We start from the raw sequence: 25,464 nt of genomic DNA on the forward strand, positions 1-25,464 counted from the left end.
CTGATGGCAGTCCAAGTCATCCCCTTGCAGAGAGGCAGGTCTTCTGCCCCTGCTCTAGATGGTCTGTCTGAGCATTCTCCCTGCATCCCAGCATGGCAGCGCACATGGTTCAGTGGAGATGACAGGAGGTTTCTTTCTATTGAGAGGGCTGACAGGCCTCCCATCACGACTTGATTGACAGCCCCCTAATCAGCAGGAAGAGAGTGGTGTGCCTCTAGAATGATGTTTGCTCTGTAAATATTTGACATTATCTACCCTGAAAACCTGAAAGAGAACTTCATTTTTCTTTCTTTTTCTGGGAATACAGCAAGTCACAGAACACCCATAAGTATAATTAATCTGACAAGGGAGCTTCTGATTGGGACTGGGACTTCCCAGGCAGGAACAAGCACAGGGTGTCTTTGTGTCGACTGTTCTGGGTACATGAGCATGGCTCACCTCTGGCCACAGGACTCCCAGTGATCTTAGCAGGAGGCTGGGCACACAGCCACCTGGGCATGTTGCAGATGCTTGGGCTGGGGTGGGACCTGGGATTCTGCATTTCCAACCAGCTCCTGGCTGGTGCTGACAAGTGAAGGACCAATCTGAGAGGCGGAACTCAAAGGACCTTCTTCCTGCTCAGGGTAACCTTGTGTTCAGAGATGGCCCAGAGGCCACCAAGGGCATGACTTTTGTATTAGGCAGGTTTAGGTTCAAGTTCTTGCTCTATGACAACTAGTGACATGCCAAGTTAGCACACCCCTCTGAGCCCATGCTGTGGGGATTCGTGAGACTATGCAATGTGTTGGGGCAGTGTTAGTAAATCTTATATTTTAATTAAAATAACTTTGGTTACATTATTTTATGTGTGTGTGTTTCACACATGCCACATTGTATGAAAGTCTGAGGACAACTTTGGGGGTTCTCTCCTTATACTCAGTGGGTTCGAGAGATTGAACTCAGGTCGTCAGGCTAGGCATCAAGTGCCTTTCTTTACCTGCTGAGCCATCTCATGAGCTCTTTTATATATACACATCTATGTGTATATGTAATTTATTTTTATTTTGTGTGTACGAACATATTGCCTGCATGTATGTTAGTGCACCCCTGTCGTTCAATGCCTGTGGAGGTCAGAAGAGGGTGTCAGATTCATCCCCTGGAACTAGAGTTACAGATGGTTGTTATCCACATGTAGGTGCTGGGATTCAAACCCAGATCCTCTGCAAAAGCAGCCGGTACTTAACCATTGAGCCATCTGTCCAGCCCCTTATTTATATATTTTTAATTCATTTTATTTTTCCTTCAAAGTCTCTCTCTCCATGAGTTTTTGTTTTGTTTTTCAGTACTGGGAATTCAACCCAGGGCCTCATATATGCTAGGCAAGCCCTGTGCACTGAGCTACAGTCCCAGCCTGGTTTTTATTTTTCATTTTGGGATAAAGTCTCAGTTGCTCAGACTAGCCTTGAGCTCTCTCTGTAGCACAGGCTGGCCTCAAACTCATGAACTTCTTGCCTTAGTGGGGATTGCAGGCTTATGTCACCTGATCCAGCTTCCCCATGACTTAAAAAAAATTATTTTATGTGTATGGTATGAGTGTATTGCCTGCATGTGTGTAAGTGCACCCATGTCAGGCAATGCCCGTGGAGGTCAGAAGAGGGTGTCGGATCCCCTGAAACTGGAGTTACAGACAGTTGTTAGCTGCCATGTGGGTGCTGGGAATCAAACCCAGGTCCTCTATAAGAGCAGCCAGTGCTCTTAACTGCTAAGCCATCTTTCCAGCCTCCATTTGTTTTTTGAGACAGAGTCACTACGTAACCCTGGTTAGCCTGGAACTTTTTATAGACAAGGCTGGCCTCACAGAGATTCACTTGTAGCCGCCTTCTGAGGACTGGGATGAAAAGCTGGTTCTTTGGAGAACCACAGAACATCATACCAATTAAGATTTTCAACCTCCAAGATCTAGTGCTTGCCTGCTTATAGATAGAGCACCTTGTTGAGAATGTACATTTTAAGTCAATCGTGAAGAATTAAGACAGATAATTCCTCTCAAGAACTCGATACACAATAAGCGCTTCGTGATGTTTTAACAGCATTATGTAAAATATTTAAAGATAATACCATCTGACTAGCTTAACAGGTAACATCTGTCCTGTTGTCTAGTCCTGTCCAGGCTGACACCTGCACATGAGTGTGGATGAGGGATGAGGCAGAGAAGGGGGCTCGGATGGCGCAGGACTGAGCTGGTGGTCTGTCTGGGTTGGAAGGCAGGGTCCAGGCTGCCTTGGCTCATTACTCCACACAGCTGTGTGACGGCAATGCATACCTTAGCCGTCTTTATGGATCCCACACACATTTTCTTTGTGACTCAGTGAAGAGTTACACCCAAGATCACACAGAGGGAGCCTCGAAGTTCCTTTTGATTTTTGACACAGGATCTCATGTCGCCCAGGCTGGCTTCAAACTCGCTATGTAATAAAGGCTGCCCTTGACTACTGATCCTCTTCCCTCTGCCTCCTAAGTGCTAAGGTGACAGGTGTGTACCACCACACCTGGCAAAGCCCTTTCTAATTGGTGAGAATCACACATCTGCAGCATGCTTCTACAAAGCTTGGGCCTTGTGTGGTCACGATGCTGGGGATGCAGCGAGAGGAGGGGTGGAGGTGGTGGAAAATAGCGGGATGGTCACCGCTGGGCTTGCCCTTTGGGGTTTGTACACAGAAGCTGACAGCAGAACTGACTGTAAGTGTAGTGACCTTTGATAAAGAGAAGTTCCTTTGGTGGGAGACTTTTCCAAGACCTAGGATCAGAGTTGGCCTGGAGGGGAAGCTGAGGTCTGAGTGGACTGGCACCAGAAGAGCGTCCCAGCAAGCGCAAGACACTGAGACAGAAGGTATGGTAGCCACTGGAATGCAAAGGACTCCTGATTGGCTGAAACAGAACATGCTATAAGGACAGTAACCAGACCAGACAGGCTCTCTCGGGCCTGCTAAGGTCTCTGGGACTTGATTCAGAGGCCATATGGAAAGGGTGCAGGCAGCCCTGGCTGGCGAGGGTATAGGGAACTTGGCCTTTCCTCTTAGATGGTCGGGTACGTCCTCATACGCCTTTCCATCTCCCTGGGAGAAGGAGAGGCTTTGTTCTAGAGTCTGGGAGGCAGTCCACGAGGGGACCCTGATAATGGGAGAGGGACGAGACACCAGCTCATACCACAGAGACCCACGCCTGTCATGCTGGCTTTTGTGGAGACATGCGTGTCTTCTGTCACTCACCTCATCACCCTCTGTCACTCTTGTTGCAACCTGTCAGAAGTCCTGGGACACTAGCTGCAAATCCCATAGGTGCTAGACCCTTGTTATCTGTGTACAGTGAGGAAATAATTATTCTTTTAATAAATGATTTGTGTTAAAAAGCATTTTAAAAATATTTTATGTGTATGAGCATTTCGTTTGCATGCATAGAAGTGTACTGCGTGCATGCCTGGTGCAGGCTGAGGCCAGAGGAGGGCAATGAGTCTCCTGTAACTGGAATTAAGGGTGGGTGTCAGTCACTATGTGATCGCTGGAACCAATCCCAGGTCCTCTGCAAGATTAGCCAGTGCTCTTAACCTCTGAGCCATCTCTCCAGCCACAAAAGATTTATTTTTTTATTTATATATGTATATATGTGTGTGGCTGTGTGTGATTATGTGCACATGCATACAGGTGACCATGGAGGTCAGAAGAGAGCATCAGATTCCCTGGAACTGGAGTTACAGATGGTTGTTAGCTGCCATGTGGGTGCTGGATACTGAACCTGGGTCCTCTGCAAGAGCAGCCAGTGCTCTTGACCTCTGAGCCATCTCTCCAGCCACAAGATTTATTATTTTTTAATGTGTAAGTGTGTCTGTCTGTCTGTGCATGTGTATTCAGGTGCCCATTGGGGTCAGAAGAGAGCATAGATCTCCTGGAACTGGAATTATGGATGGTTGTGATCTGCCATGTGGGTGCTGGGAACTGAACCTGGGTCCTTTGCAAGAGCATCCAGTGCTCCCAACCCTTGAGGCATTTCTCCAGCCCCTGAAATCATTGTTCTTTACACCATTTGCCAAGTCTTGTGCTTGCAGCTTACCAGTGTGTGGGTACTCCCACTCCACGTGATGGTCAGTGGGAGACTTCTCAGCTATGAAGTGGAGGGTGGAGTGGGGTGTGGACCCTACAGGCTCTTGTGAGGACTGGGCCATTCCTTAGCATCCTATCTTACCAGGAGAGCTCCACTCCATCGGTCAGTGTGATTGAGGATTCTGTCACACACGTCTTGATCTTCCCCATATTTTCTTTTTAAAAAATTAAGTGTGTGTGTGTGCGTGTGTGTGTGCGTGTGTGTGTGTGTGTGTGTGTGTGTGTGTGTGTGTGTGTGTTAGAGGACAGCTTGTGAGAGTCAGTTTTCTATTTCCTTTATGTGGGTCCTAGGGATTGAACTCAAGTCTCGCTGGCAAGTGGCTTCACTTACTGAAGGACCACATATTCTTCAGCAGCTGTGATGTGTGAGGGTGATGGACTCCCGGGAGCCGTGTGTCCAAAGATGAACCAAACAGGATGTGGTTCCCATCCTCAGAGTCTAAAACCTAAGCACTGCATAATAGAGATTAGCCAACTATTTTGGTAAAAGGCTAAGTAAGAAATGTTTTGGTCCTGGGAGTCAAAAGACCGAATCATGCTCTGACCATGTCACGATGACTCAGAAGGTGCCTTGCAGCAGTGTGGAACCTCAAAAGCACCCCATGGGTCTCAGTGTTGAATGCTACGCTTGGCTGTTATATCAGGAAGGTGGCCATAGACAGTAAGACAGTAAGTTGATTAACAGGACAGTGAGCCAATAAAACTTTATTTAAAAACAGGGGCTGGAGAGATGGCTCAGTGGTTAAGAGCATTCACTGCTCTTGCAAAGGACCTGGGTTCGATTCCCAGCACCCACATGGTGGCTATGAACCGTCCTTGACTCCAGTTCCAGGGGAATCCAACGCCCTCTTCTGACCTCCGCAGCACTGCATGACAGGGTGCACTCACGTACATGCAGGCAATACACTCATGCACATAAAATAAAAACCAAACACCAAAAACCAAAGCAAGCTGCTTCGGGAGAGGGCAACAGATTTTGAAACAGTTCTGCCTGACTGAAACCTTGCTGGGACTGTCGGCTGCCTGACCTTGAACAACTGCCTCGCCTCCTTCCTCTTTCTCTGTTGCTCAGTTTGCTGTAAAATGGGAATAAGAATTATATTTACCTCAGAGAGTTGTTTGTGAAGATTAAAGAAAATTATATCAATCTATCATCAATCTCTCATCTATCTCTCACCTATCTATCTCTCATCTATCCTCTATCATCTATCAATATCTGTCTCTCTAATCTATCTCTCATCTATCTCTCACCTATCTCTCTATCTTTCATGTATCTCATCTATCTCTCATCTCTCCTCTATCATCTATCAATCTCTCATCTGTCTCTCATCTATCATCTATCTATCTATCTATCTATCTATCTATCTAATCTAATCTATCATCTATCTTCTATCAATCTATGATTCTGAGAATAACATTTGGTAAGAGGTATACATCATTACAAATGTTATCTATTTAAAATAAAAAACATTTACATTATATGTGTGCATTTATGTGTGTGTGTGTGTGTGTGTGCGTGCATGCATTCATGCTCACGTGTGTCTGTGCATTCTCTCTTCCACTACATGGGTCCCGGGTTTCACACAAGTGCCTTTATCCACTGAGCCATCTTGCGAGCCTTATCTAGCGTTTTTCTTCTTCTTCTTTTTTTTTTTTTTTTTTTTGAGACAGGGTCTCTCTGTAGCCCCAGCTGACCTGGAACTCACTATGTAGACCAGGCTGGCCTCGAACTCACAGAGATCTGCCTGCCTCTGCCTCCCAAGTGCTGGGACTAAACGTGTGTGCCACCATGCCCTGCCATGATTAAACATTCTTATCATGTAAATCTCATGCATATCTTCTGTTATTTTCTACAGAAAAACTCCAGAAGATTAATTAATCAAGGGGCATGCACATTTAAGGAAACGGATACGTATGACTTAATTTTCTGGGATGTTCCTGTTTTGTTACCAGAAGCAGTGTGCGTGGACCCGGCCATTGTCTTTGAGCCTTCTTCAGTATTAGCAAGGTTTGATTTGTTTCCATCAATTTGATAAGTAAAAATGATTCCTTAGTTTACTTAACACCTGATGTTTTCTTACTGTTGATTAACCTTTTGCATTTATTTGTTTAATGCTGGTTCATGAATTTTTAAAAAAATATTTTATTATTTTTATTTTATATGTATAAGTGTACTGCCTACATGTATGTGAGAGCCAATGCCGCGGAGGTCAGAAGAAGGCTTTGGATTCCCCTGGAACTAGAGTTGAGGATGGTTTGTAGCTGCCATGTGGGTGCTGGGACTCTAACCTGGATCCTCTGCAAGAGCAGTCAGTGCTCTTAACCACTGAGCCATCTCTCCAGCCCCTGGTTCATGAATTTTTATCAAAAATATTCTATTTGGATGTGCACTGATGGGCTGGGGATGTAGCTCAGTTGGTAGATTGCTTGCCTAGCCTGCAGGAGGCCTTGGATTCCATCCGCAGCACCTCATAAGCTGGGGCGGTGGTGCAAAGGCATGTAATCCCAGAACTCCAGAGGGGAAGCAGGAGGTTCAAGAGTTCAAAGTCGTTGCCGGCTTCAGCTAGTTTCTGGCCAGCCTGGGCTAGAGGAGACCCTGCCTCAGAACAACAGAGTTGGACAGTCATTCATGTTTCTAAGCGATTCATAACACTATACCATTAGTTATATCAGTAGTCCTATATTTCTCTCCAGCCCCTGGTTCATGAATTTTTATCAAAAATATTCTATTTGGATGTGCACTGATGGGCTGGGGATGTAGCTCAGTTGGTAGATTGCTTGCCTAGCCTGCAGGAGGCCTTGGATTCCATCCGCAGCACCTCATAAGCTGGGGCGGTGGTGCAAAGGCATGTAATCCCAGAACTCCAGAGGGGAAGCAGGAGGTTCAAGAGTTCAAAGTCGTTGCCGGCTTCAGCTAGTTTCTGGCCAGCCTGGGCTAGAGGAGACCCTGCCTCAGAACAACAGAGTTGGACAGTCATTCATGTTTCTAAGCGATTCATAACACTATACCATTAGTTATATCAGTAGTCCTATATTAATACAGTTTCATACCATTTGTGACTTTTCATTATAGTCACAGTGTTTTTGATATTTTTTTGTGTGGAGTTTTTCCCCTTAGTTTTTGTTATTTCTTTGCATGTGAGTGAGAAATAATTTAAGGCTGGAAATTAAAGTTTTTAAGGTTGGAAATAACTTCCTTCCTAATGTCAACTTTCTGATTATATTTTCCTCTAGCTATTTTATGGTTCTGTTTTCAGATTTAATTCATGAATTAATATGAAATATAGTGTATAGCAAAATATTGATTCTAAGCCTACTTTGTCCTGAGGAGTTTGCCATCCATCTATGTGCTGTATGTAACTACACCTTTCTTTTTCTTCACAAATTTAAAATTCTACTTTTATAATATGCTAATTTTTTTTTTTTTTTGTCTATTTGAGACAGCCTCCCCACAGCCCACACTGGCCTGGAAATTGCTATGTAGACCAGGTTGACCTTGAACTCACAGAGAACTGCCTGCCTCTGCCTCTCCAGTGTACCACCATGCCCGGCTAATGTGCTAAATTCTTATTTAAGTATTTACAATAAGCTAGGCGTTATTTTGTTTGTCTGATACTTTTTCCTTCTTGGAGCTGTCTAGCTGCCCTTGCATCAGTTCCTGCATTTCAAGATTTATTTTATTTTTATTTATGTCCATGTGTGTGATTGCGTGTGTACGCTGTGCGTGCAGCTACCTGTGGAGGCTCCCACATGGTGGCTCCCAACCGACTCTGACTTCAGTTCCAGGAGATCCTACACTCTCTTCTGGCCTCTGTGGGCATTGCATGCATGTAGTGCACTTAAACACATATGGGCAAAAACACTCATACACATAAAGTAAAAACAAATAAATCTTAAAAAATATAAATGAATAGGCTGCAAAAAATAAGATGAGGAAATGTTCCTACTAGAGTGAAGCAAAAGTGAAAGGTGGGGGCTGGGGCCCCACATCCCCTTTGAGGGTAATGACCTAAAGACTTCCTGCAGGTCCCACTCCAACAGCAACCCTTCAACATATGGGCCTTAGGGAAACATTCCAGACCCAAATACAAAGCCCAGTGTGGTGGGTCACACCTGTCATTCCAGTACTGGGGAGGTGGAGACAGGAGGATCAGGAGTTCAAGGTCATCCTGGCTATGTAGTGAGTGTGATGGTCAGCTTTGTCAACTTAACACAACCTAGAGTCATCTGGGAAGAGAGTCTCAATGAAAGACTGTGTATATGGAGTTGGCCAGTGGGCATGTCTGTGGGGGATTGTCTGAATTAAGTTAATCAATGTGGAAAGACCCAGCCCACTGTGGGCAGCACCATTCCTCAGCAGGGCCCTGGACTGTGTAGGAGTGGAGGAACAGAGCTGAGCATGAGCACGTGACCACGCAGCACCCACACATTCTTTGTTCTCTGCTCTTGACTGTGAATGTGATATAATCAGCTGTTTAAAACTCCTGCCTTGACTTCCCTACAGTGAAGGATTGTAATCTGGATTTTTCAACTGAAATAAATTCTTAAAGTTTCTTTTTGACAGGGTGTTTTATCACAGCAACAGAAAAGACACAGGGGAAGAGAGTTTGAGGCCCTCCTGGGCTGTGAGACCTCGTCTCAAAACAAACCAAACAAAAAGTACAAGTTTATCTAGGTTTGGTGGCACATGCCTGTAATCTCAGCACTTAGGAGGTGGGGCAGAAGATCATCCATGGCTATGCAGTAGGTTAAAAGCCAGTGTGGGCTAGAGTTTTGAGGCCTTGTCTAAAAAAACCCAAAAAACCAGGGCCCCCAGTTTGCATTTCCTATGAAGTTGCCTCACAGCCTACACCAGTAGAAACCTGGGTGTTGAAGGGTATTGAATTGGGATTGGCAAACTGTGGTCTGTAGGCCACATCTGGTCCATTGTCTGCTTTTATAAATAAAGTTTTATTGGAACACAGCCATGTACATTTACTGATTATTGTCTATGGCTGATTCTACATTAAATGGCAGTGTTGATTGCTTGGCCACAGCCTGGGTGATCTACAGAAATGAACATTCTTGTCATCTAACCCTTCATAGAACAAATGTAGCCATCTTTGATCCCGAGAAGCAAAATGACAGGATCTGATTTACTGTATAACAAGATCACTACAGGCGCTGGGGCGATAACTCCGTCCATAAAGTACTTGCTTCACAAACATGAGAACTCTAATTTAAACCCTAGGCACCTATTCTGGCAAAATAAAAAGAGCTGGGTGTGGAGAGGTACTGGAGCAATCCCAGATCTTCAGAAGCAGAGATAGGAGCACTCGTAGGGTTCACTGGCCAGCCAGCCCGCCCAGACTCTAGGTCAGTGAGAGACCCTATCTCAAAAAATAAAGTATCTGAGGAGTAGCTAGCTGAAGATGTCCTCTGGCCTAAACACACACACACACACACACACACACACACACACACACACACACTGTGATTCCAGCTTCTGTGTGGAGGATGATTAAGGGTTGCCAGATTCTAGTGTGACAGGTGGGAGGCTAGTTCAGGGCTCGATGGGTTGAATTAGAATAGGGCTTCTGAAGTTGATGCTATTGGACACTTTGTATTTTCTCCCCCTGCATTTTTTATTGTGTGTGTGTGTGTGTGTGTGTGTGTGTGTGTGTGTGTGTATGCATGTATGTGTCTGTTGAAGCACATATGCCATGATACCCCTGTGGAGGTCAGAGGACAACTTTCAGGAGTTGGTTCTCTCCTTCCATCATGTAGGTCCTGGGGATCGAATTCTGATTACTAGGCTTGGCGGCAGGTACCTTTACCTGCTGAGCCATCTTGCTGGCCCACTTGTTTCCCTTAAACGTGCCTTGGAGACATGAACTGTAGTGCATGGCCTGGCTTTTTTACCTTGAGCATCTTTTTCGTCCAGAATGCTGTGACTTCAGGTTGGTTATGGTCACCTCAGAGCGAGCCATCTTCATGGTCCCTGACACAGTGTTTCCTTTCTTTTGCAGCCTTGCCTTACAACATAAAGATGGCTTCTGACACAGCCTAGATTTTAGTGCGTTTGACTTGTAAGCCATCTGTTGTCAGAGACCATCATCAGGTTTGTCAGAACAACCCTCAGACCCATCACATAGTAGGTGCTCAGAAATATTCACAAAGAATAGGAACGCTTTGATTTGGGCCAGATCACTCACCTTAGTGTTGTGCCTGTGCACTGTCCCTGTTGCTCCCTTGTTTCCTCTCTCTTCGTGGTCATACATGAAGCACAGCATTGGAAATGAGTTAACAGATGGTAGCATAGGCACCATCATTTAACAAGTGCATAGACCACACATCATTTCTGCTGGCACAGTGGTGTCTTCTCGGGTGTCTTGTGTGACACACAGTCCCAGGATAGTAAAGGAAATCGAGGGGCACAGAGGGAGCCTGAGTGCTAAGCTGGGCTGTCCCTGTGAAGTAGGGAAGGCCAAGCCATTGGCTGTATGCACGCCTGCCCTCCCGCATCCTGGATTCTGTGGATAGCTGTCCGTGTGTCGTCATGTCCTGTGTCCCCGTGTCGTGTCGTGTGTGTGTGTGTGTGTGTGTGTGTGTGTGTGTGTGTGTCCCGGTCTGTTGGGATGTCATCACTGATCACTCAGGTGCAAGCTGCAAGCTGCTTGGGTAGGAGGGCCTGCAGAGCCCAGATACAGTGTGTCTGAAAACCAAAGCAAACCTAACCAATAAAGTCCATATGGGGATGAGTGCAGATGCTGAAAGTGGGTCAGCAGGCTTGGAAAAGGGGGAGGTCCACCGACGCCCCGCCTCTCCTGGCCTCCCTGGGGGAGGGCTCTCTTCATCTCTCCCCCCTCCCCCTTGTCTTCCCTTTCCTCTCTTGCCATCTTTAAAAACCACACATAGGCAGAAATCAATCCATCAAATGTCATTACAGATTTATTAAGCCTGATGTAGAAAGACATTTAACAGTACCATCTCAGGAAGCGTGAAAGGAGCTTCAATTCAGTCTTGTGCTTTGAAAATCTAAATATATTTTTATCATATAAATAATTCTTCTCATGTTTTAAGTGCATCTGTTTTTTTTTCCTCTCTTCTCTCCTTTAATTTTCCTCTTCTTCTTCTTCCTTCTTCTTCTTCTTCTTCTTCTTCTTCTTCTTCTTCTTCTTCTTCTTCTTCTTTTCTTTTTCCCAATTGGTCAAAGTGGAGGTTGGTGTTAGGACAATGAAAGTGCCCGCAGAGCTGGGGCTGTCGTTCCCTCTAGGTTGCAGACACGTGGTTCAATATCTGCAGCATTAAAATGAGGGGCAGCCTGCAGCAAAATTTTCATGGAACACACCCAGGTCCTTAATGTTGGGAGTCGAGATTCCTGATGCAAATTGCAATAAGATTTCACATGGGAGCTGTCTATTTTCAATAACTGCTGAGTGGGAAAAAAAAGACATTTTTTTTTGCCACAAAGGAAAGAGTTATCACATTTGAAAATGTAAATAATATACTTATAGACACCTTTTTGATGGAAATGAGGGGCTCCATACAACCTTGGTGAGTGTGTTGTTATTTTTTCACAATAGCTAAAAGGAGTACCGTCTATTTAGGGCTTTAATTACAGTTCTCAAAGTAGGATGATTTTCCTTTAACCCCCCCCTACTCTTTAGATGTAAAAAATAATGGCTTTTGTGATATAATTTAAGGGTTTTCTTCATCTCCACCATCAGAATTTATTTCTAGTGATAAAACTGTATTAAAAACCGTCTCCTTCCTCAGGTAATTTCCAGGCAGGGGCAGCATATGCAGGCACACATTTTAAGTGCATCCAGGCTGAAGCCGTTTATATTCAGCAAGGGGCTAATGCCATCATTGCTGTTGACCCGATTTAAGTTCTAAGGGATATCGAGACCAGCTTGTTTATAATGACGAGGGGTGACAGGCTGGTGGTACCCAGTGACAAAAGAAAGCAGTACATCTTTCCTGAAAACCGCTTTATCTTTTTCTACCTGGAAAGATTACTTCCAGCTGGTCTGTTCATCTTTGGGTGGTGACAGGGTGGCAAGAGGCCTTTGGAAATTTGCAAACAGAGAACTAATTTCTGGATGATGGGAGGTGGGGGCGTGGGTAAAAGAGATTGTGAACAACCAAGGGAAGAATTTTCCAGATTCCCAGAGATGTGGGCAATAGGTGCCTATCTGTGATGAATCCGTTTGGCCACAGGGTGGTATACTGTTCCTAGTGGAAAAGTTGTTTTTTTTTTTTTTCTCCGTTGCAAGGACAATTTATAATCTTCCAAAACAAGTGAAACATGGTTTTGATTAAAACAGCCTGTTGGCTCAATAATCTCTGTAATTTTAAAAACATCCTTAGTGCTGAAGAAGAACACACCAATGTCAGGAATGGCCTGGGGCCCCATTACAACAGCCACCGAATAAATAAGGGGAAGAATCTCGAGGTCATAAAAACAAAATTAAGCTAATGTTTCAAATTTTGACAATTATGAATTCTTCCTCTAAGAAGACATTAAAAAAATCTTTTTTTTTTCAGGCACTATTCGATAAAATACAAAGAGGATAATTCTACATGGATGAGTTTGTAGTTTTCCTGTGGGTAACGCATGCCTTTACAGGAAAATTCTGAATCAAGACATCAGTTCTTCCTTAGATCCGGTGACCAAAGGGGGCTCATGCAGGCGGGATAGACACGGTTCTTAGAATTGCTTTGTAAACTCAGGTCTAATTCTTTCATAAGCTATCGTAAGAGAATGATCAGGGGAAAAAAATTACAAGCATATTTTTTTTTCCTATACAAAAGAATCCCCCATTGTGGGCCAGTTTCGTAGGAAACAAAAACAAGCAGATAAACGAAATCTGTGTTCATACATGGCGATATAGTTAGTATATACACATATCTACAGTATAAAAATGTGTGGAAGGCTTGCATTCCCAGCCATCCAAGCTGCATTGTACATAGAACAGCCTGGTTTTCCCCCTCTTCCTAGTACACAGGCAGACGTAACATATACAACATGCGGGCGTTAGAATAGTGGCCTCAAGCAGGAACATTGTACAGGTACGGCTGCAGTCCCTTCTCTTTGAAAACAGCTGTTCTGCTTTCTTATAAAAACATTGCCTTTTTCCATCGGCAAATAAACATTTCCTTCCAGAGCAAAGACGATTGTGGTTGTTGAAACTCACTCCGACCCACCCTTCCTCTGCTGCCTTTTCTAAAAGAAACAAACTCAAAATCTGGAATTAATGCGAAGGGCAGATAGACCACGTTGCTCCACACCACATTTCCTAACATGTCACAAAGAGTCTGTAAAATCAGTCATGGTTGGCCATCAAAGATCAGCTCTGATATTAAAGGAGTTTGGATGTTCATGGTTCAACCCAGGACTATCTACCTATTAGGAATCAGATCCAAACGGAGCACAGGATGGCAGTGTCAGAGACCCAAAAGTGCTATAACCTGGGATAGCATGACATGGAAGAGCCCTGAACCAAATTTTCTGTATGCTGGTGTTTTTGACTCGCATCACATCTGACGTGTTATAAAGGCAAAATACTACACAGTAAGATCGCGGTGTTCCTGTAATCTTTATCTCCAGGCGAACGGGCACAGTTTTTACTTTTTTCTTTGTAGACGGGCAGAACTTTGTGTCCTTTAAAATCTGCATACACATTTATAATCCCTGAATGTTCTAGCAGTCATTTAGAAAGCGAAAATATGACTAGCCACAGCTCCATATTTGAGACATAATTGGATGATTGTTCATTCTGTAAATATTAGCCATCGCCTGGGGACAGAGAGTCAACTAGGTTTCAGGTTCAAAATAATTCAGCGAGCATACTGAGATTTATTTCCTGGAGAGGTTGAAAGGAATGCTTAGATTTAGGTTTTTTTTTTTTTAAAGCAATATACCATTTTTTAAAAAAAACTTCTCCTCGGGTTTTTACCAGAGTTGTTACTTGAACTCCTGAAAGCTATTTTAAGCAAATAAACCTGATACAAAGGACAGCATTTGATATGTCTCCTTCAAATGGACCACATTGTAAAAGGCCCTAATGACAGTCATGTGGCCATCATCTGGTCGTTTGTATGCTGAAAGGTGTCAAGTCAGGGTGTCACTCCTCAGAAGAGCCATTTTACTTGGAATATATTTTTCCAAAGGAAACGGACAGAGTCTTGTTGCAGAAATAGCGTTCCACCCGGTTCTAGCATTTTAAAACAGTCCGTTTCTAATCCATAAAACATTTTCAGTTTTCCCTGAAGCTTTGGGCTGCCTTGCGCATGAATAATCTTTGGAGGAACACCCATGCCTGCTAGCCCATTGTTCATAACTATTGGAAGAAGATTAACCAGAGTCTGGAAATTGTGCACCTTTGTATTCCTCTGAATCTATCACAGGAAGCCAAAGGATCTAAGTGGCTTTTACTTTGGATGGAGAGGTAAAATTGTGCTGCAAGAATTCTAAAGATGATTCACAAGTTTCAAAATGTTTAGCAGTTTCTTGCAGTGGAAACACCACTCTCTGAGGGCATGGGAATTCGCATCTCTTCCTCTAGCTCAATCTTTGTCTAAAACTATTTCATACATATTTTGAGAAAGTGCCACACAGGGGAAGGGAGAAAATGAAATTAGCATTTTCACATCTCATGTGGGGGAGCAAAAGAAACTGAAAGTTGAGTTTTGATTTTTTTTTTTTTTGGTGCCTTATGCATGTTCAAAATAGATAGCATTTAGAATGCTCTCCCCCCCTCCCTCTCTCTCTCTCTCTCCCCTCCTCTCTCTTCTTTACACATACTAAATTGCTTCTTCTTTACACATACTAATTCCACAGATACTGCTTTCCAAACAGTAAAATAAAGAAATAAAGAAAAAACAAATAAAGAAGTTTTATGGTGTTCAATGTAGTTCTCTATCATCGTTATTTTACATTCATTTCCACACCAGTATTCTTACAGAGAATAGAGGATAATGGGGGAAAAAAAAACTCATTTTATGTTTTTTTTTTTTTAAAGAAAACATTAAGGAACTTAAAAAACAAAACCCCATTGGAAAAAAAAAAAAGGTTTGAATATAGCCAGATAACCCACGAAATGGCAGGTGGTAATTCAGCAGAATGTGACCATCTTGCAAGACTTGTGTCTTTGAATTGATTGTGAAAAGTTTCAGAAAATCATAGATTCTTACGGATGAATTATCCAGACCCTAGAAACTAACAGCAAAATTCATGCATATGTATACAGGGATACACACACACACACAAACACACACACACCCTTCCTCTTTCCTTACCCGGTTTCCCAAATGCTTCCCCAGTACTCATGTTTTCTGAATTTCAACTGAGTTCAGAGGCTTTTACCCACAACATTAATTATGCAAGAGTCAAACAACCAAGCAGGCACAGTTTGGCGTGGTGGGGGGGGGCGGTGAGTTTTCAGAGAAATCTGTTTGTGGCCTGAACAAATTCTGTGGGGACTGTCTAGTCTATCCAATTTATTCTGTGATTATATGCTGTTTTTTTAGGCCTTGACCTATTTTGAGGCTATTTCCTCCCTCTTTTTTTTTTTTTTAACAAGGAAAAATTCTTTATTGTGAACATACAGAATTTTGACCCTCTGTGGACACCATCCTGGGATGTCTAGGTAACAGCTGCCTTGAAATAACTGCTGTCAAAGACAGGAGGGCCTGGGATGCTGTGCAAGACTGTTCTCTGTGGTATCTAGTGCTAGCTGCACACACAGTAGGCATCTAATAAGATTGGCTGAGTGAATTTGCTGAATAAATTGCACTTCCCAATGTGCCTTGTGCTGGCTTTTAAGCTGCTGTATACTTGGTAAATTTGCTGAAATATATAAAATTTAAATATTTGTATATATACATATATATTAATGGCCACTTCAAATTTGAGCTGGTTGGTGGCCTTAGCTAGAAGGAGGGATAGGGAAGGAAAGGCCACATGGCATTGTCTCTAATCCCAAAGGGCGGCCGTGTAGTGGAGGCACTCAGAGGCAATTTGCATGACATTTGCATATCATTCTTCCCACTTCTGAAATTTCAACTTATCTGAGGAAGGAAGGAAGTGAAAGCAGATTAAAACATTCTCCTGCAGTTCATGTATTTCATTTTTTCTCTCCAGGAAGAAGTTTCTAGAAGCTTCACACACTTGCCAAATGAAGACAGGCCTCGTGTCTAGAAATACACTGAGAGCTGTGTGCATGGCATGGTGCTGGCTCCAATCTTGTTTTCTACAAAGAACATTAAAAGCCGTCCTCAGGAGTGACATTCACAGTGGTCATGTGGCAATTCAGGAGTCTGACCACATTTATCAATATTTTTGTGTCTTGCCTTTCACCTCACCCCACAAGAGAAATCGCACTAACAAAACCATATAGATGATATTGGAGGCAGAGGATTTATTATTTTCTTTCCTAGGAGTCAGATAATACCCAGGAGTTCAGGACTGTACTGTTTCCCCCCAGCTGGAGCAGGGCTCTGAGTTTGCTTTGGGTTGGCTGCAGAGGATCTGAATTATGTAACTTTATCTAATAACCCTGGTTGGAGCAGGCAATTTTTAACAGCCTCAAGAACCCTCATGCTAATGCGTTGCTTTTTTTTTTTCCTCTTTAATAGAATTTTGCCGTTGAAGGACAGCGGTCGGTTGAGTCCACCCTTCCATCTTAACCCACTGGAAGACCGTTCCTTTCCAGTTGAATTCCATTCATTTCTGGTTGAATAGGTTAAGCAAAGACAGACCTCGCTGTTCTCAATTCACTTTATGATCCTCCCATCATAAAAAATAATATCAGCACCTTGCTTTTCATGTCAGAACTACAGTTGAGCTGCTGTTCCCTGTGCCCATGAGTAAATCCCATAAAAGCCGCCCGTTGTACTGTTGCTATTTTTCCTTGTGGGTGATTGATTGATGGATGAGTCTGACACTTCAATGAAGCTATTTCGACCGCCATCTCAATCCGATGATGTGAGGGGTATATTTTCCGTCCATGCCTCATTACTTCAGAATGACATTCCTGGAACTTCATTTACTCTTTCCCTCCTTCCCTGAAGCGCCATATTTTTTCCCATCTAGGTTATACATGCCATAAAAAAAGCAATTTGCTATTATATGTAGCATAAGGGCAACACTTTCCCTAGGAGGTAAATAAGAAGTTTTTTTTGTCCTTTTTTTTTTTTTTAAACTTCAAATTTTATTTTAAATCCCAATGTTGAATTTAGGGATCATGTCAAAATTTCCAGGACATTTCCAACAGACAGCCTCTATAATAAATGGTGAAAAGTGTGTATTTGGCTTCATTTTCTCCATGTTTTTTTGATAACCTTGGTAATTAAAGCAAGAATACCATGTATTTTGTTCCAGAGTTATCTAACTCCTAGTGTGTGTTGTGCAGAGACTAGTTTAAATATTTCACCTATAGCTGAGTAGCAATTTACAATACAGTCCAGACGTAGCTGTCCTTTGAGAATAAGAAGACTCATTGTTTAAATGCAATGATAGATTTATCTATTATAGGTTGCTTTCCACTGTAGAGAAAGCACTCATTTAGAACAAACCGATCTACCCCTGCGTTTCCAAACTGGGCTCTAGGTATGCAAGACTTTAATATGAAAACATGCTCTTAGCTTTTCCAAGTTGACTTAGGACCTGATTTTAATCTGTGTAATACAGTATTCCCGTTAATAATAACGTATAATTAAGACATCCGTTAAAAATCCATAACGTTAATTTAATGGAGAAAATCTAATACAGTTCTATTGGAATTTTTACGTTAAATTAACTTTAACGGGCTTTTAATGGATGTCTTAATTAGATCTCATTATTAACGGGAATATTCCACAAATTAAAATTGGGCCCTTAAAGTTTTAATGAGAAAAGTTGCAGGAACACATTTCAAACGGACACCCTATTTTCATGCATTCTGTTGGTTCTGAGAGGTTGCATTTTAGAGCGGGCGGACAGCAGGCCCCGCAGGGAGACGACAGGAAGGCCGCAGCTACGCCCTTGGCCCTGGCATCTCCTTGCTTTCTCTGATTCCGCCTTTCACCACTTGGGCCAGTTTGTAGGTCTCCTCGGATGGTGGTGCATACTGGAAACTAAGCTTGTAAACCAATCGAGATAAAGGCAGAGGTCATACATTTCTCCCAGCACACAGGGAAAAGGCTTTGGCAGCAACATGGGTAAGCCTGACTATTTGAACAACTTTCACAGAAGATGAACATTGTTGGGAGGTTTTCTTGGCTCCAACTCTGGTTTAACTTAGTAAGCCTTCCACTTTGCCATGACTAATGGCTCCCTGGTGCAGGGGCAGGACTGGGCAATCCAGGTGCAACCGTAATTGTTACACTGAACAGAAACATTTCCTTTAGACAAACGTTCCCAGGGGGGTTATAAATAGGAAATTGACATTACCATGAAAAGTAAGCTTCCAAGTGTAGCCCACTTGGACGTTAAACTATGAAGACTGATATTCCCCCTCCCTTTCCTGCTGCAAACCGACAGAATAAGTACATCAACGTCCCCAGTCATTATTTTTCTTCAGTGGCACTTTGTTTTCTTGTGACAGTAAAAAGGGGGCCTCAGAGACGAGACAGGCCCATTGCAGTTTATCAATGAAAATCTAATATCGTCCATAAGGAGAGAAGTGGAAATCAATACTTCATTACCAAATTGTTAGTGAGGATGAAGAGAAATGGCTGGGGTGAATTTTGTTTTTCTCAGTCTTCTTGGAGCAGAGTGTCAGGAGGAGGTCAAAGAGTTCAATGTCAGAAGCAGGGGGATTCAACGAAGGAGGTCTCAGTGTGAGGGAGATCCGGGCTGCAACGTCCAAACTAAGGCATTTGTCCTGCAAAAGGAATCAGAGCACAGAAGATGCGTCAGTATTAGAGGTCTGGCTCAGTGATGATTTCCCCACCTAGATGCCTTGTTTGTACCAACATCCTGAGTAGAGTCATAGTTAAGCCTGGTTCAGGGTCTGACACAACTAGATGGGACCGGAAACAGAGGAGCCAATTTAGGAATTAAAAAAAAATTTTAAAACACTTTATTTTATGTGTATCAGTGTATTGCCTGCCTGTCCATGTTGTACAATGCCCAATGAGGTCAGAAGAGGGCACTGGATCCCCTGGAACTGGAATTAAGGACAGTTGTTAGCCACCAGGTGGGTGCTGGGAATTGAACCTGGATCCTCTGCAAGAGCAGCCAGAACTCTTAACTCCTGAACCAACTCTCCAGCGCAGGATTTTTTTTTCAAATGTAAAACACATAAAAAATTTACTTACATTTTTCTCTTCCAATACTATGCTGAAGAACTTTTTAGTAAAATTTATTTATTTATTTATTTATTTATTATTTATTTTATGCATGCAAATGCCTGTTGAATGTGTGGGTGAATGCGCCTCTGCATACTCTTAGGCTATAAGGATGCATCAGGTGTCCTCTTTTATGTTCTACCTATTCCTTTGCGTGCATGCCCATATGTGCCATGGAAGGTATGTGAGTGTCAGAGGACAACATTCAGGAGCCAGTCCTCCCCTTCCACCATACAGGCCTTGGGATTTGAACTCAAGTTGTCAGGCTTGGTGGCAAGCACTTCACCCACTGAGTCATCTCACTGGCCCCCACTCAAAACATTTATATAGGAAAGATGTATTTACATATCCACGTTCACTGTATGAATATAGTCACGTTAGCTATAGAAACAACCCATCAGTGAGTGAATGGGTGGTGTGGTATATACAGGCAATAGGATACTGTTCTGCTTTTAAAAGGAAGGAAATTCAGGCATATTCTATAACCTGGATAGGCACAGGAAATTATGATAAAGCCACAAAAAGAAAGATATTAAGTGTTTAATGGCCACAGAATTCCAGTTTTGTAAGATGAAAAATTCTGGAGATGAGTTTTTAAAATTTCATTTATTATTTTCATTTAAAAATATTTTTTTTATTTTATGTGTATGAGTGTATTGCCTGCATGTATATGAGTGCACCCGTGTCATGCAATACCGCGGAGATCAAAAGAGGGTGTCTGATTCCCCTGGAACTGGAGTTAAGGACGGTTCGTAGCTGCTATGTGGGTGCTGGGAATCGACCCGGGTCCCCTGCAAGAGCAGCCAGTGCTCTTAACCGCTGAGCCATCCATCTCTCCAGCCCCGGAGATGTTTTTTTTTTAGTGCACAACAATGTGAACGAATGTAACAACACTGGACTGTGACTTAAAATGGTTAATAGCAATTTTATATCATGTTCATTTTACTATAATTAAAAACAAAATATATAATCAGGGGCTGGAGAGATGGCTCAGTGGTTAAGAACACTATTCTGGCAGAAGACCGGGTTCGATTCCCAGCACTCACATGGCAGCTGACAACTGCATGTAACTCGAGTTCAATGGGATCCAACAGCCTCTTCTGCCCTCCGCAGGCATTGCAGGACACGGGTGCACTTACCTACATGCAGGCAATACACACACATAAAACAAAAATAAATAAAATATTTAAAAAATATATATACAATCAATATTTCCACTATAAAGTATTTTGGAAAATAATAATTCTAACTTCAGCCTTTCCCATCCAGAGAGAGCCTCACATTCACAGTCTGTTTCTCTCTAGAGCTGCCTTTTTCCCTCGTGTTTTTGTGTGGTCCACTTCGACAAAGCAGCAGATGCTGACTAAAGCCCCTTATTTATTTCCTTGGTGGATGCATTGCTGTGAACCATGGCAGGAACTTGCGTCTGATCACATGTGACCTGGTGCTAGTTTGCTAAACTGTTATCCTGTTGGATTCTGGATTTGCTCCTGGTTTTATTTAATAGTACCAGATACCAGGATGAGCATTTTTGTGTTAAAAGCTTTTCAGTATGTTGGCATATTCTCATAGGCTTAAGCTCCCAAGTATGGAATTTTTGAGTCAAAAGGGAACATTTTTGTGGTGAGGAAATGCTATCTATAAACTAATTGGATGGCCAGGTGTGATGGCTGAGTGCCTTACCACTGGGGTGGCTGGATGGTGAGCTTGAGGCCAGCTTGAGTCACATGTTGTGACTCTTAAAATACTGAAAAAGGGCTGGCAACATGGCTCAGCCTCATGTGGCCAAGCCTGACGATCCAAGTTTGATCCCTAGGACTCACGTGGTAGAAGGAGAGAACTGACTCCCCTAAATTGTCTTCTGGTCTCCACATGCATGCTGTGGTACCCGCCCACTTACACATACACAGATAAATAATAAATGTAATAAACATTTTCAAAAAAGAAAATAAAGAAAAAGCTGATAGGTGATCCTTTCTCCCCTTGCTGTTAGATTACTGTGAAAATGCATCATTTCTTTCATCATGCTATAAGTGGGGTTATTTCTTCACATCTTGTTATTTGTGGTAGTGCTTCATTTTAATTAATTTAGACTGTTAAAGATTTAATTTTTATTTTATATGTATGAATGCTTTGGCTGTATGTATGTAAGTATACCACATGTGTCCCTAGAGGCCAGAAGAGGGTGTTGGATCCCTTGGAACTGGAGTTACAGATGGTTGTGAGCTGCCATGTGGGTGCTGGGAACTGTGCAAGCGCAGCCAGTGCTCTTAACTACTGAACCATCTCTCCAGTTTTTTTTTTCTTTTTTTTTTTGGTCTTTTTGAAACAGGGTCTCCCTGTAGCCCACAGCTGGCTTGGAACTCCCTGTGTAGACCAGGCTGGCTTTAACATGCCTCTGCCTCCTGAGTGCTTGGATTAAAGGTATGTGCCACCACGCTCAGCTTCTTGTTTTATTTTTTGAGACTAGGATTTCACTGTATGACAGAAGCTGGCCTGAAACTTGATATGTAGAGCTGGTTGTCCTTGAACTTGTGGAGCACCTCCTGACTTGACTTTCCACATCCTGAGATTCCAGGCGTGCAGGTTGGCAGTAGTGTTCACTTTAGTGAGAAGATCCACCTTGAGCTTAAATAGAACTATAACTAAAATATAAGTAGGTTTTGGGCAGAGGGGAAATATACGGTGAGGAGAAAGAGACCTGCATTGACTCTGGCCCCTGCACTCCTGTACATGCACCACCCCACCCCCCCAGACTCCAAGAAGTCCTTCGGTTCCAATCTAACCAACACAGTAGATCTCTATTTAACCCAATGTTTGCAAGATTGGTCAGGTCTCTTCTTTTCCTCCCAAAGATTTATTTTTAATTTTTTAATTTTAAAAATATTTTATTATTTTTATGTGTATGAGTGTATTACCTGCATGCATGTAAGTGCACCTGTGTCATGCAATGCCCATGGAGGTCAGAAGAAGATATCAGTTCCCCTGGAACTGGAGTTATAAATGGTTGTTAGCTGCTATGTGGGTGCTGGGAATCGAACCTGGGTCTTCTGCAAGAGCAGTTGGTACTCTTAACCACTGAGCCTTCTCTTCAGCCCTTATTTATTTTTTAATCAAAATTATTTTCTGGTGCTTATTTTATGTGTATAAGGGTTTTACCTACATGTATGTAAGTGTACCTAGATGTGCAATGCCCAAGGAGACCAGAAGAGGCATTGGATCCCTTGGAATTGGATTTATGGATGGTTGTGAGCCACTATGTAGATGCTGGGAACCAAACCTGGGTCTTCTGCAAGAGCAGCTTGTGGCTCTTAATTGCTGAACCATCTCTCTAACCCCAATTTATTTTATTTTACTTTATTTATTTATTTATTTATTTTTGTCTTTTTGAGACAGGGTCTCCCTGTAGCCCCAGCTGGCCTGGAACTCACTATGTAGACCAGGCTGTCCTTGAACTCACAGAGATCCGCCTGCCTCTGCCTCCCGAGTGCTGAGATTAAAGGCGTGCGCCACCACGCCCAGCCCGATTTATTTTATTTTTAATTGTGTGTATATATGTGTGTCTGTGTGGGTATGTGCTCATGGGTGCTATGCCTGAGGAGGCCAGAAGAGGGTGTTCATCCCCCTAGACCTGGAGTTACAGTCAGTTGTGAGCCACCTGATGTGAGTGCTGGGAACTGAGCTTGGGTCCTCCATAAAAGCAGCAAATGTTCTTAACCACTGAGTCATCTATCCAGGTCCAAATTCTCCCTTTTTTTAGTATTTATTTATTTACTTACTTTTTTATTTAGAGTGTGTGGTGGGTGTGTATGTGGTGTGTACGTGTGTGTGTGTGGTGTGTGTATGGGGTATTGTTTGCGGGGGGTACTGTGTGTGTGGTTTATGTGTGTGGTATGTGATATGTGTATGTGATGTGTGTGAATGTGGTATGTACATGTGTGTATATATATATATGGTAGCATATGCATGGTGTGTACCTGTGTGGTGTGGTGTGTGCGGTTTGTGTGTGTGTGTGTGTGTGTGTGTGTGTGTGTGTAGGACAGAGGTTAAGCATGGTTGTCCGTGTGTTTTCTGAGGCAGGGTCTCTCATTAGCCTGGAGGGCTCACTAAGTAGGCTGTGCTGACTGACCAGCAAGTTCTGGATAGGTGCCTGTCTCTGTTTCCTCAGCGCCGGGATTAATGTACACCACCACCCCTGACTTCTTCACGTGGGTTCTGGGGATCCCTCTCAGGTCCTCTGTCTGGCATGGCAGGCACTCTCCGTATTGAACGGGCCCTCTGGACCCAGCTGTTATGGTTTCAATCTGGAATGTCCACCACAGGCTCAAGGTTTGAACACTGGTACTCCAGATGGTGAGCGCTATTTTGGTGACTGTGGAACCTTATGGACAGAGGCTGGCTACTAGGCCAGGCTTTGAAGGTTACTTGGTCTGCCATGGTATGCAGACCAAGTCTCTCAAATATTGTGGTTCCAGCAACACAAAAGTAAGGACAAGACTTGTGGTTGCTAAGTAATGACTCAAAGCGTCAAACACCAGCATGTTAGTATTTTAGAGGCATTTCCCCAAGAACATTTGAGTGCAGTTACTTTCAAATTCTGGAAACAGGGTCTTGTATTACAATCTGGCTACGAGGCTATTCCTGATGGAGTAGCCCCTCAGAGCAGTTGAGATGTTGACTATCTGCAGTTCTCACACTTGAGAGGTGGAGGCAGGGGGATCAGGAGTTCAAGGTCATAGTGAATTTGGAGTACACGAGACTCTATCTCAGAACAAAACCAAAAACAAAGAAGTTGCTCACATCCCACCGTGGATTGGTGGAAGGCGTGGTCTTTGGAAAGTCAGTATTCTGGAGAAGGGGCAAAGGGAGATCGGAGTCTTGAGTCACTTTGGGGGCATAAAGTGGTTCCCCCTTACATTGGAAAAAGGGAAAGGAGGAGAGGATGAGGAGGAAGAGGAGAAAGAAGAGGAGGAAGAGGAGGAGGGGAAAGGGGAGGGGGATGAGGAGGAAGAAGAGGAGGAAGATGAGGAGGGGAGGAAGGAGAAAGTCACCTTATTTTTCTCTTAGTTTTAAGATAAGATTCTAGTGGAAAATTAAAAGTAGAAAACAAAGGGAGGGCGTTAAGGGAAATGGTGTTCTTTTCTCTGTTGGGAATGGGTTACATAAACTGGATTAAGGCGAAGAGAGCAAATGGCCTTGGCGACAGCTGGCAGTTGAGGCCCAACTTTGTTGCTGCATACGCCCCTTTTTCCTCTTAATATGCTGTATTATGATAAAAACAAGATGGAAATAAATAAAAGTCATAATTATATATCCAAAAAGTCATTGGCTGTGTTCATTAAGTAGAGTTTGTGAGGGAGAGTCAGGAAAGAGGATGTAATTATTTCTGTATTCATTTTGGTGGCACCAACAGATGCATAGAATTATATAGACTTTAATTTGGCTGTGCAGGAGCTTTTAATCCTCTGGTGAATTGTTTTAGTCAGAGCCTACTTTCCCTGGCCCTTGCTCTGTCCTGCCTCAGTCTTCCCACACTCAATGAACAGTGCCTCTTTCACGGTACCATCTTTAGGGAGTACTTTGTGGTTGCCGGTGTGGAACAGGTCGAGGCTGGGAATGTTGGGCACCTGGTCCCTCTAGTGTGAGGGTCTCTTACCAGGTGGTATGGTTCCTCGCAGCACGCCAGGTTTGGAAAGCTCTCTCTACGTGAGGCTTCTCATGTTGTACATTATTTGTATCCAGAGACAGTCCATTCTGTTTTGAGAACTGTACGCTGCTCAGCAGCACCTCTGTCCTGTCCACACCAGGCACCCGTAGTGCCCCCTTACAGTGATTTGGGACAACCCCAAATGCCTCTACCCACTGCCAAATGTCCTGTAGAGGTGAGACACAAAACTATCATTGCTTCAAAACGAATGTACAATTATCCGGCCCTAGAATTGAATTCCATGTTGCATACACAGCTGGTCGTTTATACGTACTTTGAAGCAGGCTACATTTTCCAGAAATAAAG

At 43.2% G+C, this 25,464-nt stretch overlaps 1 protein-coding gene across 2 annotated transcripts in view; it reads right to left on the minus strand.

Annotated features, from left to right (window-relative positions):
* Window positions 1-17,309: 17,309 nt before the first annotated feature.
* Tshz2 (teashirt zinc finger homeobox 2) overlaps window positions 17,310-25,464 on the minus strand; it is a 509,737-nt gene continuing 501,582 nt past the window's right edge. Inside the window, exon 3 of one of the 2 annotated variants that reach the window (XM_008835136.3) lies at window positions 17,310-18,985. In XM_008835136.3, coding sequence (XP_008833358.1) covers window positions 18,984-18,985 — 2 coding nt within the window. In that variant the 3' untranslated portion in view covers window positions 17,310-18,983. The remainder of the gene's footprint in view (window positions 18,986-25,464) is intronic. The other variant, XM_008835135.3, reaches the window with a different exon arrangement.

This window comes from Nannospalax galili, unplaced genomic scaffold, assembly GCF_000622305.1.
Source record: "Nannospalax galili isolate Female #2095 unplaced genomic scaffold, S.galili_v1.0 scaffold596, whole genome shotgun sequence".
Classification (NCBI taxonomy): Eukaryota; Metazoa; Chordata; class Mammalia; order Rodentia; family Spalacidae; genus Nannospalax; species Nannospalax galili.